Genomic DNA, 19398 nt, shown 5'->3' with positions numbered 1-19398 from the left:
GGGCACCTGCAGCTTTAACTGTGGTGATGAAGAGGGAATTTCACCAGGTTCTCCATATATACAAATGAGACCTGCTGAAATTCCCTTTTCAATACAGCTGTTAAAGATACAGAAGCCCTGTCCTCCTTTTCATATGGTCACCCTATTTCTGTCTAATGAATCTTAGGATTGTGCATTAAGACTAGGGCCTAAAGTTAGCTAGCTGCACCACCGGTGGTGGTGTGAGAGCAACTGCCATCACAGGGAAGAGTAAAGACTTCCCCCTGCCTTTGGGCAAGCTGTTGCCTTTTTGCCCCCTGAAGAAAAAAAGGCAAAGGCCAGCTTACATGTTACCTCAAATGTTAACGTAGCCACCGCCAACCCCTTGTTCGCTCCCACGCCACTTGAGGTAACCTATATAAACTGGCCCCATAGCTAGGGTGACCATATGAAAAGGAGGACAGGGCTCCTGTATCTTTAACAGTTGCATAGAAAAGGGAATTTCAGCAGGTGTCATTTGTATGCATATCACACCTGGTGAAATTCCCTCTTCATTACAACAGTTAAAGCTGCAGGAGCTATACTAGAGTGACCAGATTTAAAAGAGGGCAGGGCACCTGCAGCTTTAACTGTGGTGATGAAGAGGAAATTTCACCAGGTTCTCCATATATACAAACGTCACCTGCTGAAATTCCCTTTTCAATGCAACTGTTAAAGATACAGGAGCACTGTCCTCCTTTTCATATGGTCATCCTAGCCCATAGCTGTTTTACCTCAGGGTAGGGTGACCATATGAAAAGGAGGACAGGGCTCCTGTATCTTTAACAGTTGTATTGAAAAAGAAATGTCAGTAGGTGTCATTTGTATATATGGAGAACCTGGTGAAATTTCCTCTTCATCACCACAGTTAAAGCTGCAGGTGCCCTGCCCTCTTTTAAATCTTGTCACTCTAGTATAGCTCCTGCACCTTTAACTGTGGTGATGAAGAGGGACATTCACCAGGTTCTCCATATATACAAATGACACCTACTGCAATTCCCTTTTCAATACAACTGTTAAAGATACAGGAGCCCAGTCCTCCTTTTCATATGGTCATCCTAGCCCATAGCCGTTTTACCTCAGGGGGTGAAAAACAACCCCATGTTCGCTCCCACACCGCTTGTGGAAGCCTATATAAACTGGCCCCATAGCCGTTTTACCTCAGGGGGTGAAAAGGCAAGAGCTAACTGAGGGGCAAAAGGTGTCCTTGGCCTTCAGTGTGAGGGAACATTCTAGATTCAGGCCTATCAGGGTCCTCAGGATGTCCCATTCCTCCACTCTGTGTGTGTGCATGGGGGGAAAACCTGACAGGCAAGGAGAGTGGGTTGCTCAAACCAACTGAGAGAAGTTGGCTTTGGCAGGTCTCACGCACTGGGGGTGGCTTTTCTGTACCACACATGCCTTTGTAGCTACCGGCTCCAGCTCACGCCCCAGAGCCGGAGGGCTTCGTTCTGCATTTATTAGTCTAATTGGAGGTTCTGTGTTTTTTTGCTGAGTTGTTCCTATGTTCAAAGGGCGTTTCTACTCAGGAGACTAGACTCCCAAGAATGACAGAACCAGTTCCTCACATGTGTATCTTTAAAAAAAAAATATATCCCTGAAATAACAGCAGGGAGTACCACAGATTAATGCTATATGAAATGCTGATTTAGGTATATAAAGGCCCTAAGGGCCCAGTCTCAGTTTACGATAATAAGTTGCCATGAACAGGGCTGGCCGTCTAACTTGGTGCGACGTGAGGAAAATAATACTTAGTATTACTGTGGTGTTTTTCAAATTTCACAGCCCTTAGCACATGCATTTATAGGGCGGCGCATGATATAAATAAACAAAATAAATAGCACCCTCCCACTTGTGTTCCCCAAGCACTGGCATTGCTGCCTCTGGTAGTGGAGATACAATATAGCCATCATGGCTGGTAGCCACTGATAGCCTTAGCCTCCATGAATTTTTTGTACCACTCTCCTTTGGACCTTACTTTTGGAATCCAGAAATAACTACAAGGTTAATCACAACTTTAAAATATATTCTAGTTATAACCGTGATAGCCTTCTGTTTACAAATTCAAGGGTTTGTGCTATACTTAATCTTGAACTTTAAAACAAACAAACAAGTAAAAATCAACAAACAGTAAGATAAAAACAAACAGCAGAACACTGATATTTATTTATTTATTTATTCATATAGTGTACATGGTGCTGTACAGAGAAAAACAATAAAATAGCAAAACCCTGCCGCATAGGCTTACATTCTAATAGAATCACAGCAGCAGGAAACAACCACTGGGAACAACATATTGGCAGGAATGGCAAAATCATTAAAAAAAAATCCCAAAAGGTCTCTGAAAAAGCAATGCCTTTGCTCAGTGCTAATCTCCCTCCACTTCCTCTTTGTCCTCCTTGTGTTGAATTTGAGATTGTAACCTCCTCCGGGCAGAGAGCTGTCTTCTTATGGCATCTTAAAATAGGGGTGCAGAACTGCAGGCCTGGGATCCCAATCCAGCCCACTGTGGTTCTCAAGAAGGCCACACTCCCTATCCCTGACCCCACTGCCTTTCTCAAAAACACTTAATGGCCCTGTTCATACAACATACTAAGCCATGGCAGTTAAGCATTTTGAGCTAAGCTTTGTGGCTTAGCGTGTCGTGTGAACTATTCCTAACCACGGTGGCTACATAACCACGGTTTAAACATGCTCACTAACCATTTGCTGCAAAAGGTTAGCGGCCTAACAGTGGCTTAGCATGTTGTCTGAATGGGCCCAATGTTTGGTGGTTTCCCAGAGTTTGTGTAGTCCCCCCACCCCATTCTAAAAGACTGAAATGCCTCTCCTAAGGTTTAGTTACAGTCACTAGGAGCTTTAAGTTAAAATATGCTGGGTTTTTTGGTCCCACACACTTTTGCCTTCGCCTTCCACCACTGGAATGCAGCCCCTGAGATTTCTTCCAAAATGGAACTCAGCCTGTGATGAGTTTCTGCACCTGTGATGTAAAGCATCATGCACATTGATGATGCATCGATAAACAAATAATCAAAACTTATAATGCAAAAATGGGGAACCTGTGGCCTTCCAGAAGTTGCTGAACTCAAATCCCATCAGTCCCAGCCAGCACTGCTAATGATCAGGGATGATGGCAGTTGTAGTCCAACAACATCTCAACAGTCGGCAGTTTCTTGAGAGTCGCTATGGACTCGCTATGGAGGGCTCACTCTTGTCACCCGGGAGACTTGCTTTCCTAGAGCCACTTCTTGGAGTCGTGTAGTTCTCTGAGCGAACCCTCGTGGCTTCCCGTGTGTACAAAATAATTGGGAAATGTTCAACGACTTATAATTGAGGAACTGGTGCAGTGGCTAAGATGTTGGACTGGGAGTCGGGAGATGCGGGTTCTAGTCCCCACTCGGCCATGAAAACCCACTGGGTGACTTTGGGCCAGTCACAGACTCTCAGCCCAACCCACCTCACAGGGTGGTTGTTGTGAGCATAAAGTGGAGAGGAGGAGGATTATGCACACCGCCTTGGGTTCCTTGGAGAAAAAAAGGCGGGATAGAAATGTAATAAGTAAATAAATAAATAAACAAACATCTGGAGGATCTGCTTCCAGATACTTTTTGCTGGAGGGAAAACAAGAAGGGAGGCCTATGGCCATGGCCTTCATTCCCTGCTTGTGGACTTCCTGGACAATCATGCTGGTCACATTGGGAAATAGAATGTTGGATTAGATCAGATGAATTGAACACGACTCACCTGGTTGTCGTTGGCGAACAGGAATTCTATGTAGGCGAGTGCAGAGAATTCTATATAGGCAAGTGAGCGGGCAGGCAGAGGAGGGACGGATTTCTCCATTCCTCCTCTGCCAGTCCACATTGTTTCTGTGCTGGCTGTAGAGGAAAGGAAACCAGCCCCTTAATTCTATTCCTCCTCCACCAGCCTGTTTGGTAGAAGGCAAATTTTAAAAAGAGCCAGCTAAGAGTTTAGTATACTGCATTTCCACCTGGCTGCAGAAGATGGGGGCTTCTCCTCTGTGGTCAGCATGGGAACACAGTGTTATTAGCCTTAAGGGCCAAGTAAAAAAAAATTGGCTAGTAAATTTTGTGGGCTTATTTACAAGCCTGGACTAGATAGACCTTATGTATTTCTTATGTTTTTATATAATGCAACAACTACTACTACTACTATAACAGAAACGCCTTTATTATTCATGATTGCAGGACGCCATTACCATGTTCCCTTGAGCAATGGTGCGCCAGAACACCGAAGCCATGGGGGTGCTTAGCCAGTCAGAGTGCTGCCCTTATCCAGACGCTTTGGGGAAAGACCACCTAGAAGATGTGCCAAAGTGCCACCAGTCAACAGACAAAGAGGGATTCCCCTCCCAGAGCAGTACGGAAGGTGACTCCCTTTCCTCTGAAGGCGGCTCTAGTCCAAGAGGCATCTCCAGCGACTGTACGGAGGACGATGAAGCCAGCAGCACGGAGAGTGCCCAGAATGGGGTGAGTGCCACTGGCTGTTTAAGGGTCTTTTCACATTTATGGTTTAATTAGGTTTGGGGCTTTCCTATTGATCACACAGGAAAGAGGCATTTTTAAAAATGCAGCTGCACATCCTGGCTAGCATAGTTTTACATCCATACCTGGAATTAACATGGCTTTTTAACAAAGCTTTTAATGGCTGAATTCACTAAATTGGCACATTGTTTTAACTGTTTTAATAGTTTTACTGCTTTTAAATTATATATTGTTTTAACTTGGTTTATGGTTTAATTTGTTTTTAGCTGTGTATATTTACTGTTTTATACTGTATGCTTTTATCTGTATGCCGCCCTGAGATCTTATTGATATAGGGCGGGATATAAATAAACAAAAAAACAAATAAATATTTGAAGCTTGAAGCATTCCTGTGTGCCATTGCACACACAACATGGCAGCAGACCAAAATCTGAAATTGTGAGTACACTCAAGAAGGAGCCACAGGCAGGCCTGGATCTCTGGCAAGTGCATCAAAATCCACAGTAAAAAGCAGATGACAATCAGTACCAAAGTTAAAAATACAATAAAATGAACAACAGAACACAAAAGGAAACTGATAAGTAAACTGAATATGCAAACACGCCACATTTGCACGTTACATATTTAGGTTCTCCCTCTCTCTCTCTCTCTCTCTCTCTCTCCCTCCGTGTGTGTGTGTGTGTGTGCATGTATATATATACAATTAAAAATATGATGTGTAGAGTGGCAAAATGGCTTGGCTCACGACTGTGAGTGTGTATTAGGGGATGCATACAAGTATGTGGCAAGTGCAGAAATTGATATTAGAGTGCAGCATTCACCCAAGGCTGGCCCAAGTCATTTTGCCACATCAAACTGCAGCACTTTGAATTATGACCTAAGCTGACCAGGAGCCAGCAGAGGTGGTTGAGCATTGGCAAGATGTGTTGCCAAAGATAGTTCCCCATTTGCAGCCTCGCAGCTGGATCCGCTTCCTTTTGGAAGAGGATGAACACAACTTTAATGGACTTAGCTAGAATACTGACAGCTTTGATTTCGTTGTTGGTATCATAACCACTAGGCAGGGGCCAGTTTCAGAGGCTGGCGTTGCTGGGCACCTTCTGATGCTAAAGCACCAGAATTTCAAACCCTTTTGGCCTTGATGTACCTCCTCCTTACTATCACTGGCTACATTTGGACACAATGATTGAATCCTGGCTTACTGTGAACGAGCTGTCTGCTAATGCACACAGCATGGCTGTTCTACTTGGCTCCTGCCAACAGCAAAACTAATCAGAAACAGAAAGTTTAGTGGGTTGCCTGAACTGGGGCCCCTGCCTGGCTTCTTGCGCCTCTTACAACCCAGAGTCACAAACAGGGCTCATTCTTGGTTTTAAAATCCTGGCTTGTTGGGAGCAACAAGCCAGGAGCCGCTGTTCAGAAGACACACTCAGATTTCCATTTTTGGTTAGTTTAGGCATTCGGCATAGGCCGGAGGAGCCAAGTGGGAGTGAGCGGGCTGCCTACACCACCAGCATGGAGCTCATTCACAGCAAGCCAGGATTCTCTGGATTTTCTGCTCACTCTTGTGTCCGGATGCAGCCACAGTCTGTTCACCTGACCCCTCCAAGCAGCAACAGTTATGAAGAAGAGGGGGGCATCTAGGGATATCCCATTATCCATATACTACTTAAAATATTAGTCTGGTAGTCCGTGTTGCTAAAAGAGGGAAGAGAACAGGTTTCCTCCTCCCCCTTTGAGTAGCGCTGTGTGTGGGATTGGTCACCACCTCCTTTCAGTTCCTAACTACTACCTACAGTCACACACTGCTGGAGGAAGATTTCCCAAGACAGAAGCTTTAGTTTTCAGTCCGGCTTGAGCTCTGACAACTCTCGGTTAAGTACTGCCTGGATGAAAGGGTAGCAATGGTGGTGGAGGTGATGGTGGTGGCGGCCAAGACCAGAACACACCAGCAAGGACAGGATTTCTTCTCTGGGGGATTCCGATCTTCTCTCCTTATTTCCAAGCCATCTCCTTACTTTGCAAAACATTCTGCAACTGCCGTAGAACATCCCCACACCTTTTTGGCACAGTTAGAGGGATGCACCATAGCACAGTGACAGAGCACCTGCTTTGTATCTGGATGGTCCATGTTTCAATCCACCCCTGACATCTTCACTGCAAAGGATCTCAGGTAGTAGGGCTGAGGAAGGCTGGAGGGCCTTTGCCTGTAGACAACGCTGGGCTAACTGACTCAGAGTTAGTCCTTTCCATATGTTCATATTCAACAAGGAAGTAAAAATGTATTACTAAATGAAAATATTCTTGCCATCAGTGCTTGTAAGCTATGCCATTAGGAAGTGTATGATTGTGACTATCTCTTCTGTATGAAATGGGTTAATGGTTCCTTCCTGAACCACCTCCTCCTCCTCCTCCTCCTCCTCCTCCTCCTCCTCCTCCTCCTCCTCCTCCTTCTTCTTCTTCTTCTTCTTCTTCTTCTCATTTATATACCGCCCCATAGCCAAAGCTCTCTGGACGGCTTATAAAAGTTCTCTCCAGCTGTTTTGACTATTAACTCCCATCACCCCTGACCATTGGCCAGGGTAGCTGGGGATTGATAGGAGCTGTAGTCCAAAATATCCAGGGGGAACCCAGATTGAGGAAGGCTGGATTAGCGAATCGGTTTCCTAGTAGTTTGTACAGGACATCCACAGGCTGTAAATATAGCCCCCAAACAACAGAAATCACCCAAAGTATCCAGTGTTATATGTCAAATTTCCTGGTATTGGTAGCAAGTTGCCACTCATGTCATGCCTATACCAATTTAGCCTAACCGCTTTAGCCTTCCTTACAGGGAAAGCCCTGCAGCCCTTGCATCTCGTTCACTGCCCTTTTCTGCACCTCTAGGACATCATTCTTGAGAGGAGGCAATGGCCAGGTCTTTGCACAGTGTTTATTTGTGTGAACGCAGGCTGTGGGTACGTGCAGCTCCTAATGACGCCATCCTTCCTCCACAGTATGAGAGTCTCTGGACAGGGCGGAACGGGTGTCACATGAAAAGGGAGCTGCAACGACAGCATCATGCTGTGAGCAAGATCTCGGCTCTTGAAAATCGGATCAAGGAGCTGCATCACCGGAAGAAGGAGCTGAGCATCGAGGTACGCCTCGGCCTGTACAGTCCTCTTCCCACGTCACAGAGAAAGGGGTGTCTGTTGGACAACAATCGGCACCTGTAAAACCGGTATTGTGGAACTACCACGCCCAGACAGGTGGGGAAGGATTGAGGCATGTCACAGATATGCAGAGAACAGGACCTGCTGGCTCCGCAGAACGGGGAATCTCTCGTCACGCAGTACTTAGTTCCCAGGGTGCTCGCCACAGTGTGGGGAGTGTTCTCTAGTGGTCAGATCAGGGGAACCTGGAAGTCAGGACTCCTGGGTTCTTCTTTCCCCCTTTCCCATCCTTTTGCCTGCACCTCTGCCCCCTAGTGGTTGCATGGAGGTTTGCCAGTGATCACATCCATGCTGTCGGGATGTTTTGGCACGGTTCTTCTGACATGGCTCCCCTCCCTGGCAGATGGACTTGGAAGGAGCCTTGTTGGAAGGAGAACTGAAAGGAGAGAGGCAGGAGCTGAGGCGGGAAGAGGAGCGGCTGCTGGAGCTGCAGAGGCGGCTTGTTGAAACGGAGCGCAGGTGCCACGCCGAAAGGGAGAAGGTAAGTGCTCCTCTCTAGCGTTCTTCTCAGTAGCTTTCCCATACTGCTTTTGTCCAAACTTTGTGCCTTCAAATGCAGTAGAGGTTGCAATCCATGCATCTTTCCCCTCCTCTTTTGTTGTTATTGTTGATGCTGTTAAATTTCTGAAACTCTGGTGCACAGTGCACAAATGTGTAAAAGCAAAAAAAGAGTCAAGCCTAGATGAAAGTTTGAGTGGCAGTGCTCAATAGTGCTATTCTTCATAGTTCAAGGAAAATAAGTAAGGACGATGCATCAAAACGAGAAAGCATCGTTCCAGGAACTTTTGTGACCTCAGAGTCACCCCAGCTTTGTGTAAACAGAGGCAGTAAACTATCTGTGAAATTCCCCTTCCTTGTTGCCGCTGCTTCTGCTGCTCCTATCCCACTTCACCTACTGGCACCTATGATGCATTACATGAATTAAAAACTAGGAGACCCACAGCTGAAGGTTTGTCAAGTTATTTCAAACCTGTACGTGGACTCTGGTGCTGCTTTCAGACAGTACAGTAGTTAATGGTGGGTTAATAGTCAACTCCACGGTTGGTTATTGAGGGAGTACTGCTCACACGAGATGATTATAATCAACCGTTCTGTGGATTAAAGCCAACGTCGAGTTGACTATTAGTCAATGGTGTATTAGATTGACACATCCCCCCTCTCTTCCCCCTCGGTCCTCCTGCTGGTATCCCATCAGCCATTGCGAGTTTTGCCTGTTGAACTAGAGCAGCAGCTGCCGCTTTGGTCCCTCTTGCCAGGGGATTCTGTAGTCATTGAAGTAACCCGTTGTGTGTGCCGAAATGACACGATAACCAACGGCTGTTCAAATAATCAACTCTGCGCATTGTTGGTTATTTGCGTTGGTTATTTTTGCTGAATAATCGACCGTGGTGTGAAAAAGTCCTGACAGATGACACAATAACCAACCTTTGACTATTTAACCCACCACTGGTTAACATGTCGTCTGAACCCAGTTTGTTTTTATCATCCCTTCCTGATGACGTCATCCAGCCGGACAGCAGGACCACCTGTTATACTATACACTGACCATGTCTAGCCGTCATCTGCCCATTTGCTTTTCCAGTTTCCTTCCACTCCCTGACTCCATCTTATCCTGTTTCTCCTATATATACATTTCAATTGTCCATATTTTACCAGGGACAGGGCCTAGTCCACAGCAAACACTGTCCTGTATCTTGTCTTTTGAGAATTCCTTTTAAAACATTGTTAGCGTGAGTTGCCAATGTGCACTTTTTAAAGTTCTGCTGCTCCCTCACTCACAGTCGCAGATCATCCATAGTCTCTTGCAGTTACAGATCTCTGAGTAGGATGTGACTGCATCTTGTCCTATACTGTGCATGTATGTTTTGGCCCTAAAAAAAGGCAATCAAAGCAGCTCACAAACAATTTAAGTACAATAACGCCAACTCAATACAATAAAACCAAGAGCAGAACAATACACAAAATTAACTGGGAAGGCAACACTTTAAACCAAATTGGAAAGCTCAGTAATTTTTTTTTTTAAAGGCTTAGTGGCTTGCTTAAAATTAGGGATGTGCTCCACTTCTAATCGGACCGGAGAAGCAGGAGCGGAGCGGGGGGCTTCGCCTGCCCTTAAGGCGGAGGCGAAGAGGATTGGGGGGCCGGCGGAGCGTGGTGGAGAGGATCGAGGTGAAGGCGGATCCTTCGCCTCGATCCGGAGCTCCGCCGGAAAGGTAAGTGGGGTTTATCGGGCCCTGCCGCTGTCGCTGTCGCCCATGCGGCGACGGCGGCAGGGCCCGGTAACCCCCTCCCCGCCCTCCTCTCCCTTACCTGCCTCCGTCCGCGGTCCGTCAGCGTCTTCAATTGAGCCCGCTGCGGCCCAGACTTCCTGGTGGAACCGCGGGCTCAATTGAAGACGCTGACGGACCGCGGACGGAAGCAGATAAGGTCCCCCTCTCCCTTGGTCCCTTACCGGGCTCTGCCGCCGTCGCCGCATGGGCGGCGATGGCGGCAGGGCCCGGTAACCCCCCCATGGGGGGGGGGAAACGGAGCTCCGATCCGGATCCGGAGCTCCGAGCGGAGCGGAGTGGGCACAGGCGGAGTGGGGGGCGGGGCGGAGCGGCCCGATCCGAAAATGGCGGATCTGAAAGTGAAGCGGAGTGGGGGGTCCGTGCACACCCCTACTTAAAATGTAAAAAAGACAGACCTGACCACACCTCTCTCTAGAGAGAGCTTCAAAACCTAGACGCCATAACTGCATAGGTCCTGAGCCCTAGTGTGGTCATTTGTACTCTTTTACAGAGGATCATCCTCTATTTGAAGCTTTCCTCTATTTGAAGGGCTGTCCTGTCTGGTTCCAGTTGAAAGATAGAAGCCATAAGAACTGTTGCCCTTCTACAATTAGCACTTGGACTGCTGACTAAAAACAACATTATTTATTTATTTATTCATTTATTTATAAAGCGCCATCAATTTTCATGGCGCTGTACAGAATAAAACAAAACAAGACCATCTGCCATATGGCTTACAATCTAAAATAACATACGAAGGGCCACGCTGGGTCAGACCGAGGGTCCATCTAGTGCAGCACTCTGTTCACACAGTGGCCAACCAGCTGTCGGCCAGGGACCAACAAAGCAGGACATGGTGCAACAGCACCCTCCCACCCATGTTCCCCAGCAACTGGTGCACCCAGGCTTACTGCCTCAGATACTGGAGACAGCACACAACCATCAGGACTATTTATTTATTTATTTAAAACATTTGTATCCCGCCCTATATCATTAAGATCTCAGGGGGGCGTACAGATAACTAGTAGCCATAAGGACTAGTGGCCATTGATAGCCTTCTCCTCCAGGAATTTATCCAACCCCCTTGTAAAGCCATCCAAAGGCAGACTTACATGTCACCTGGTCGCAGTCTTCCACACGATCGTGAAACTATCATTTTTATTTAAATTATAATAATTATTTCTAACTTTGCATCTATACATTTCAGTTAGCACATGCAAATTTTATGCAGATCTTTGCCATCTTTTGCCCTTTTTTGGTGCTGCATTTCCTCTTTCTTTGGCAATTCACTGCTCCCAAGGTGGTGAGACACATAAAAGGGCCCGTGATTTTGAATGTGTTGGGCAGACCGGATTGTATGGGAGGAGGCAGCCCTTCAAATATCCTTGTGCCACACCTTTCAGGGCTTTTAGGTAAAAACCAGCAGTTTGAATTGTGTATGGAAGCCTGCTCATGGAGCGTAAAGCCTCTTGCAGTCCACAGACTGCTGTATGTTTTGAACTGTTACCATCTTGTGAAACAATTATGGTTTTTATGGTCATGTCTTTAAATGCCCCTCTGATTGACTTTTGCGAAAGTTTGGCCAGGGTTATTTTTTTTAAAGGTAAACATTGATTGAATATACAATAATAAAGGACTTTTTTTCATTCATCAAACAAACGAAATAAACGAAAACTGAAGTAAACTGTATTTTTTTAAATTAACAAATAATCTGTACTGCACTGTTGTAATTATTTGATTGGGACTGAAGTAGAGGAGCACTAATTTTACTGTACTTGTCTTTAAATATGGTTAAATATCCCACAGTTACCTTGCTATTCTATTTCTACAATTCTTTTTCTCCTGTCTTTTTTTATCCTCTCTTTGTTTTCAGGCTGCATCCTATGCACATTTACCTCAGAGTAAGTTCGATTGATCACAGTGGGGCTTACTTCTGAGTAGACCTACATAGGATTGTGCTGCAGCTCTGTTTTAAAGTGACACAAGATACCCCCCATGTTTATCAAAAGAACGGCTTGAAAAAAGGGGGTTGGACACCCTAAAATAAGCAAGGGCAGATAGGAATTGTTTTAGCAAGCATTCTGAAAAAGGTGCTGCTGAATGAACCCTCCTTAGCCAGGAGGTCTTGGGGGGCATTGCAGTTCTCCCCCTTCCCCCTTTCTTTTCTCTTGCTTGAGTCCAGACTGGGGTGGGCAGTGGGGCAGCGATAAGGAGAGAAGGCATGTAAACATACAGTTTCTCTCTCTCTCTCTCTTTCTCCCAAACATTACAGTACCTGCAGGGCTGATGACGAGAGTAGGGCAGCAGCTCCGATGGCGGGGGGGGGGGGGACTCCACCACGTGCTGCTTCCTGGCCCCAGCATGGCTGCTGCTCCCACCTTGTTCAGCAACTGACGCGAGAGGTCAGGCAGAGCAGCTGGGAGCAGGGAGCAGCTGGGAGCAGGGAGTGAGTGAGTGAAAGAGCAAGCGAGCAAGCTGTGGGGGGCAGCGGCTGCACTGGTGAAAAGAGCCTTCCGGAGGAGGAGTGGGGTGGGGAGCAGCTGAATTTGTCGCTCTTTCCTACATCTAGCACTGGCCCTGCTACTGCAACATGGCAGCAGCGGTGGATTAGGGTGTTCAACTGAACCCTTTGAACCTGTTGTCCGCACGCCAGTGGAACCACCCAGAGAGCTTTTGCTATTGGGCGGTATAGAAATGTAATAAATCAATCAATCACTGTAGGACTGGCTCTTCCAGAGTAAATGGAAATGGCATATGTTGTAACCTGAACATTCCTAGTAACCTGAACATTGGAGGCTGTGCTCATCTCTGAGCCATGCAGCAACATTTGTACCCTCCTTCTTGTACTCCTTTCCTAGGCTTCTGCTTCTCCTAAGCTGCTCCTAACCTTAGTTCTTTGGCCTATGTTGATCTGATGCACAGTTCATCCACACAGAAAAATGCCTCTTCTCATACCAAACAAACAAACAAAACCCAAAGCTGTGTGGGATCATTTTATCCATTTTAAAAACGAATTATTTGTTTAAAAAGTGGGGGCATGGATGGGAAAATATACACTGAGGGGAGCCAGAAGTGAATTCCCTAAAAACACCCAGTTAATAAATAGTGTTTCAGGTTCCTTTTGAAAACAAGGAAGTGGGCTCAGAGACAAAAACTGCCTCAGCGTAGTACCAAACACCCACCCCGTGAAGGTGTATTGGAGAGATCTGCAAACAGCATATGGTGCCTACATGCAGACACAGGCACCAGGTATTTGCATTGGTGGGCGCCTGCTGAGGCCCACACCCCAATAGGGCTGCTACTGTCAAATCGCTGGAAGTCCTTGGCCCAGCTTTTCATTCACCTTGTTGTCACCACCTTTTCACTTGTGAACAGAAGAAAGAACGGCGGCCTTTGCTTCCCTCTCCCTCTCGGTCTGGGTGTTTGGGCAGATTGGTTCCAAAGGGAGTGGGCAAAGCAAATGGGTTAGTGGTGAAAGCCACAAGGAGGTGGGCCCTCTCGAGGTGGGGGCTTGCTGAGTGCAAACCATTATCATCATCATGCACCATGAATACAGCTAGAGCCTGTGCTAGGCTTGGCTCTTGGCTGCCTGCCTGCTCCATCCAGGCCCCCATCTGGGCTTACCTCCCTCCCATTTTGCACTTTGTAAATGTACAGTGTAGCTTGGAGGGATAGAGGTATAAGTAAATGAAAGGGATGCCATGAAGGGCACTCCATGTCTGGAAGCTAGACAAAAACTTCATTGTCTCTTTCCAACATGAGCGGAACAGTAAAAAAACCCCAAAAACCTCTTGACCCCACCCTAATAAAGTGAATAAAGTATATAGTGACACCATCCACACAAGGAGGAACACTCTCTTGCTGGCAGGTTCATAATATTCATTATTCAGCAGTATTACTTGCCTGCCACATGACTATGTGACTCCAGACCTTAAAAACCAGGAGACATAGACCAGTACGAAAGTCCCAGGTTAGTTCCTGGTGTCTCCAGTTAAACAAGGATCAGTTGGCAGGTAATGAGAAAGACTCTGGCCAAGACCTGTCTGGGCTTGATGGACAAACTGTCTGACCCTGGAATAAGACAGCTTCCTAAATTCTACATCCAATCCATCACTGGCCAGGCAGCCATTGTAAAAGATCAACTCATAAATGGCATGAAGTCAGCTGTGGTTCTGATGCAGCTTGGTAGCTTATATATTTCTCCCAGAATACTTTGCTTGCACACCCATTGTACCCAGAATCTTTTGCTTTCTTCCAGCTAAGCCTAGTTCTGACGGAGGTGGTAAACCTTCGTCTGGACTGTACCACTTAAGACTGCAAGCAGGGACTTGTATATGTGCATAGAAAACGGGATTATGGGAGAGAACTGCTCTAGTTGAGCCTTCTCCTTGCTATGTTAGCTTTCACGGCTAGAGATGTTATTTGTCATGGGGGAGCTTTCCACCATGTGTGCCCTCCGGTGTTGTTGTCAGAGCATGGCTTTGGGGCACACGTTTAGGGACACTGGCTTACCACATTTTGAAAAAAGTGAAGAAATATACATTACTTTATTATCTGAGTGTGAGGGCATAAGACCATTGGAAGTAAGTAAAGTAATATACACATAAAAAGGGGGGTCCCAGAGTCTAAAATTACCTAACTGTACTACTAGAGCCCTGTCACCTACAGTCTAAAGTAATAAAGTCTAGACACAGATTTACACAGTGTTGAAAAAGAGTCCACAAAAATGTGTACTAGCTTCTAAAAATGTGTACTAGCCTGCTAAGAGCCTGGTAGCCTGCATTTCCATGCTTGCTGCTTGGAAAGGGAAGTCTCCTTGTCTATGGCCAGCATGGAAATGTCAGCTACTTGCCTCTTTTTTTTTATTAATTTCCCGCATTAATTAAACATACAACATTACAATAAAGAAAACATCAAACAACTACACAACATACTACATACATGTTGAATAAATGTTGAGTACATATGTATTGAGTAAATATTAACTATAAAATATCATACTACAACATAATCATTCTTAACATAAAAGTGCACCCTCCACCTCGGGATCTATTCCTGATTCCAAAATCTTATCGTTTCTTCTGCTGGCGGTTTCCCACTTCCCTTAGTAAACACAAATATTAGGAACTGTTTCCAGATTCCTTCAAACTCATTTATTTTAGTTATACATTTTCTCCACTTAATATTACAAGTCAGTTTATCATTAATAGCTATATCCCATACTTCTTTATACCATTCTTCAGTAAGGTATTCCTCTTGAATCTTCCAGTTCCTAGCTACCATCAATCGTGCTGCAGTCAGCAAACTCGATATCAACTCTTTAGTTTCTTTTCCACATTTTATATCTTCAAATAGTGACAGTAATGCAATCTTTGGTGTTTGTTCTATTTTCATTCCCACTATTTCTTCAATTTCAAAAAACACCATCTTCCATAATCTTTGTACAGCTACTTGCCTCTTAGCAAGACTTTTTCCAAGCGGACTGGTGGAGGAGGGCTGAAACCGGTGCTGGCGCCAGGTTTCTGAGAGCCTTTAGGCAAGACATTCTCAGTGCCGGTGAGGCTACTTTCTCATTGTTGCTAGTAGCTATTGTTCCTCTTCGTCTTTCTCATCATTGCTACCACTTTTTGGACAGGCAGAGAGCCAGTGAGCAAGTAGACAGTGGCAACTCCTCCTCCTCCTCCTCCTCCCCACCACCACCACCACCCTTGTCTGGGCCAGAGCAAGAGGAAGGTGAACAAGCAGGTTGCAGTAGTGAAGAGGAAGAGCAGCTCCAGGGGGTTTGGGTCAGTGGGCCCCTGCTGGGGTGTGAGTCCTGGGCAGGGGCCCAACCATGCCTACTCTGGCTGGAATGATTGTTCCCTCTTCTGCCAGATCACTAGGTATCCAGCTGGTTGCAGAGGAAAGGGCTTCCACCCACCCCCATGCAGCTAGCAAAGAAACCAAGGGGACTGGTGGAAGAGAGATGGAGTGATCTGTCCATCTTCCACCAGCTCACTCACTTACCTGCATGACATTCCTGGCTGCCTACGGTGACCAGGCGAGTTATTAAATACAAGGCTGAAGTTACCACATCAATGAGAACTGGGCCTCACAGGCAGCGTTATCACAGTGTTGATCAAGTCTCCGTGAGAAAGGAGTGCCCAATCCTAGTGGGCGAGGAATAAGCGGCTGGCTGTTGATTGCCAATGGAAATGTGGTGACGCTACCCTGCCCTTTTTCATTTTGGCAGGAGAAGGTGCGGCTGCAACAGGAGCGTCACAAGGTAGAGGAGCTGCAGCGGCAACATGCTGAATCTCAGATTCATCTAGACAATCAGCCTGAATCTATGCGGGAGCGAATGCAGAGCCAGCTACAAGAGGTGAGCGACCTGTGAAAGTTCAGCCTATACACAAACAGGAGATCTGATCACATAGTGAAAATCTCTCTGGATTGCAAGTGGAAGAAATAGTGTCATTTTTTTTTAAAGGAAAGCATCCCTGCTTATAGAAAACTAGGTATCAGGGAGAAAGGGTCTAGCTTTCGCTTTTTCTTGGACATAATAGCTTTCTAAGTGTAGAAGGGTGTGTGTGCATGTGAGTGTAGGAGTATTTAAATAAGTGACTGCTCACCACTGTCCCCACCTGTGCGGTCTGACATGGTGCATGCTAGGAACTGCAATACATTGCAATCCGCTGAAGACTAGACCAAAAATTATTATTATTATTATTATTATTATTATTATTATTATTATTATTAATTTATTTATTTATATAGCACCATCAATGTACATGGTGCTGTACAGAGTAAAACAGTAAATAGCAAGACCCTGCCGCATAGGTTTACATTCTGATAAAACCATAATAAAACAATAAGGAGGGGAAGAGAATTCTACTTGCTTATATATTCTCTAACCCATCCTTCCCCAACCTGGTTGTCCCCAGATGCTTTGGACTTCAACTCCCAGCATTCCTGACCAATGCCAGGCTTGCTGGGGCTGATGGAAGTTGGAGTCCAAAACAGGACTTAGGACCTGTTGCCCTAAGAAATGGAACACAGATGACCCACGTTGACTCTCGTTCTCTCTTCCCAGACATCTGAGATGCTAGAAGGAGCTTTGAGATGCTATGAAGATCTAGAGTTCCAGCAGCTGGAGCGAGAGAGCCGGTTGGAGGAGGAGAAGGAGGCAGCCTGCCAGGCTCTGGCCGAAGAGATCACTAAGGTGCAGAACAGCATCAACCAGAGGAGGGTAAGAAGCAGCAGTTCCAGGTCTTAAACTTTGTGCTCACTCCAGTGGTTTTCTTTTTAGGTTGAGGAGGGGAAACGATCTCTCTTTGTCCCAAGACATTCCTAATACATCCCTTTTCTTATCTGGTGGTGCCTGTACATGTTTGTTTTCTAAGCAGCATGGGAGTTACTTGTGAATAAGTGTCCAAGCTTGCAGTGTCAAGAGGGTCTGTTACATTTTGTGTGGCCCGCACACTTAAAACTAGTTTAATCAGTATATTAGCCAACTAAAAAATTAGTTGGTTGATTGTGGGTGGGAGGTTGGGAGTAAATTTTGACCCAGTAATGTCAACTTTTAATCAACAGGATCAAGTATTAAAGCCTTGTTCATTTATTTCTGGAGGACGTTTTGGTTCTGGGATTTTACTGAAACAAGGAATGAAAAAAAGATGATGGCAAAAATGGTCTTTCCTTTTTAGGAAGGAATATCCAGCTGTAAGCTAACTCACTCCTCCTTTGCTGTCTTTTGCTTTTTGTATTTAGTGTTTTGGTAATATGCACATCTAGAAGTTAAATCAGTGTAAAAGCAGATGAGTAATCAACTAAACATTCCTTAATTGGTTGATAACCTTAGGCTTGTGCTATTTGGTGGTTTTTTGATTTGTTTTATTTTCAAACCTACACCTGATTGCTTTTCAAGAAGGGCTCCCAATATGGTTGGAATGCATAAATGGGAAAACTCTTTATCTTGCCTTGAGATCTTAGGTTTCAAACTAACTGCGTTCTCTCCACTCATCCAGAGGACGGTGCAGAGGCTGGAAGGACAGGCCCGTCTGACAAAAGAACAAATGGTAGACGAGTGCCAGCGATTTGCACAGGAGAAGGGCGAGGCTGTCAGGAACCTCAACGCGGTGAGGAATTCCCATTCTGCTGCCAATAGCTAGGAAACCACCCAGGATCCTGGCTTCCCTGTCCTTCCATTTCAACCAGCTTTCCAGACTGGGGTTAGAACCCAGGGGATGTAACATCTATCTAGATCAGTGGTTCCCAAACTTTTTCAGGTCACCGCCCCCTTGGTTCCACAAACTCATGCCCAGTGCCCCCTACCCTACCCTATAAAAACCATTATTCAGAATAGCGATTTTCAATGACCCACTAAGGAAGATAATAACAATAATATTCAAAACAGTAACAATTAATTGAATATTTATTCAAAATCCAATTACATTTTTTTAGTTTATTCAATTAAACATAATTGATGAACTTGATCCAGTGATATCATCTTTTCAAAGTCTGATAGTCATTTAGCAAGTATATTAGATATCACATTTAGTAACTAGGGTAGATTTGATTTGATTTATTGCATTTATATACCGCCTCATAGCCAAAGCTCTCTGGGCGGTAGAATACCTCACTATTCTGTAAATTCTTAATGTGATGGATGGGCTTGATGAAGTGATACCAGTTTCCCAATGTCTGGTTTAAAGTCACTTAATATTAGTCTTAACTCAACACGTTTAGTAATCTGTTTTGCAGCCAGCGTGGCAGGGCACACCAAGCAGGGTATGTCTCTTCATTAGCGTTTTGGTGGATTCTTCCCCTATATGGCTTGGGACCAAACTACCTTCTCCCATAAAAATGTCCCTGGGTTTTAAGACCTTCTGGAGAGGCACTTCTTGGAAAAGACTGCCTCGAGCGCCCCCTGCTGCCCCCTTGCCTCTTAACGCCCCCTATGCAATCCCACTGCCCGCAAGGGGGCAGTACCACCCACTTTGGGAGCCACTGATCTAGATATTACTAGTTTTGAGAAGAACTTCTTTCTGCTGGAGACTCACCAAAGCCTTTTTTAGGGAGGAAAGGTTGCTGTAAGACCCACAGTATATTCTGTGATCACTAAGCAGTAGCAAATGGTGTTGGCTTAGTTTTCCTGCCCCTTGAGCACCTTTAGATGAAGTTTGGCTGTCCTAATTATTGTTAATCGATGCTGTAGTTTTACAAATGCCAGTTTATGCACCTAATGGTTGGCAAAAGACCTTCATGTCCCTTAATGGCTGGATCTCTCTCTCTCTCTTCACTTGTGGTAGAGACAGAGAAACTGTTGCTGTTTGCATTTGGGTAGAAAGAGTCAGACAGTACATTCACATGCTGCACAAGTTGATTGTTTATGTTAACCATGGTTTGTTTCTT

General features: G+C 45.5%; 1 protein-coding gene across 3 annotated transcripts in view; it reads left to right on the top strand.

Annotated features, from left to right (window-relative positions):
- PHLDB3 (pleckstrin homology like domain family B member 3) overlaps window positions 1-19398 on the top strand; it is a 40258-nt gene that overhangs the window by 8749 nt on the left and 12111 nt on the right. For all 3 annotated transcript variants that reach the window (XM_063140002.1, XM_063140003.1, XM_063140001.1), the window contains exons 2-7: window positions 4227-4508; window positions 7520-7660; window positions 8079-8216; window positions 16238-16366; window positions 17078-17233; window positions 18012-18122. In XM_063140002.1, the coding sequence (XP_062996072.1) occupies window positions 4254-4508; window positions 7520-7660; window positions 8079-8216; window positions 16238-16366; window positions 17078-17233; window positions 18012-18122 (930 nt within the window). In that variant the 5' untranslated portion in view covers window positions 4227-4253. The remainder of the gene's footprint in view (window positions 1-4226; window positions 4509-7519; window positions 7661-8078; window positions 8217-16237; window positions 16367-17077; window positions 17234-18011; window positions 18123-19398) is intronic.

Source organism: Elgaria multicarinata, chromosome 13, assembly GCF_023053635.1.
Source record: "Elgaria multicarinata webbii isolate HBS135686 ecotype San Diego chromosome 13, rElgMul1.1.pri, whole genome shotgun sequence".
NCBI classification, from domain to species: Eukaryota; Metazoa; Chordata; class Lepidosauria; order Squamata; family Anguidae; genus Elgaria; species Elgaria multicarinata.
The sequence above is the reverse complement of the archived record's forward strand: the minus strand, read 5'-3'. Positions and strand labels throughout refer to the sequence as shown.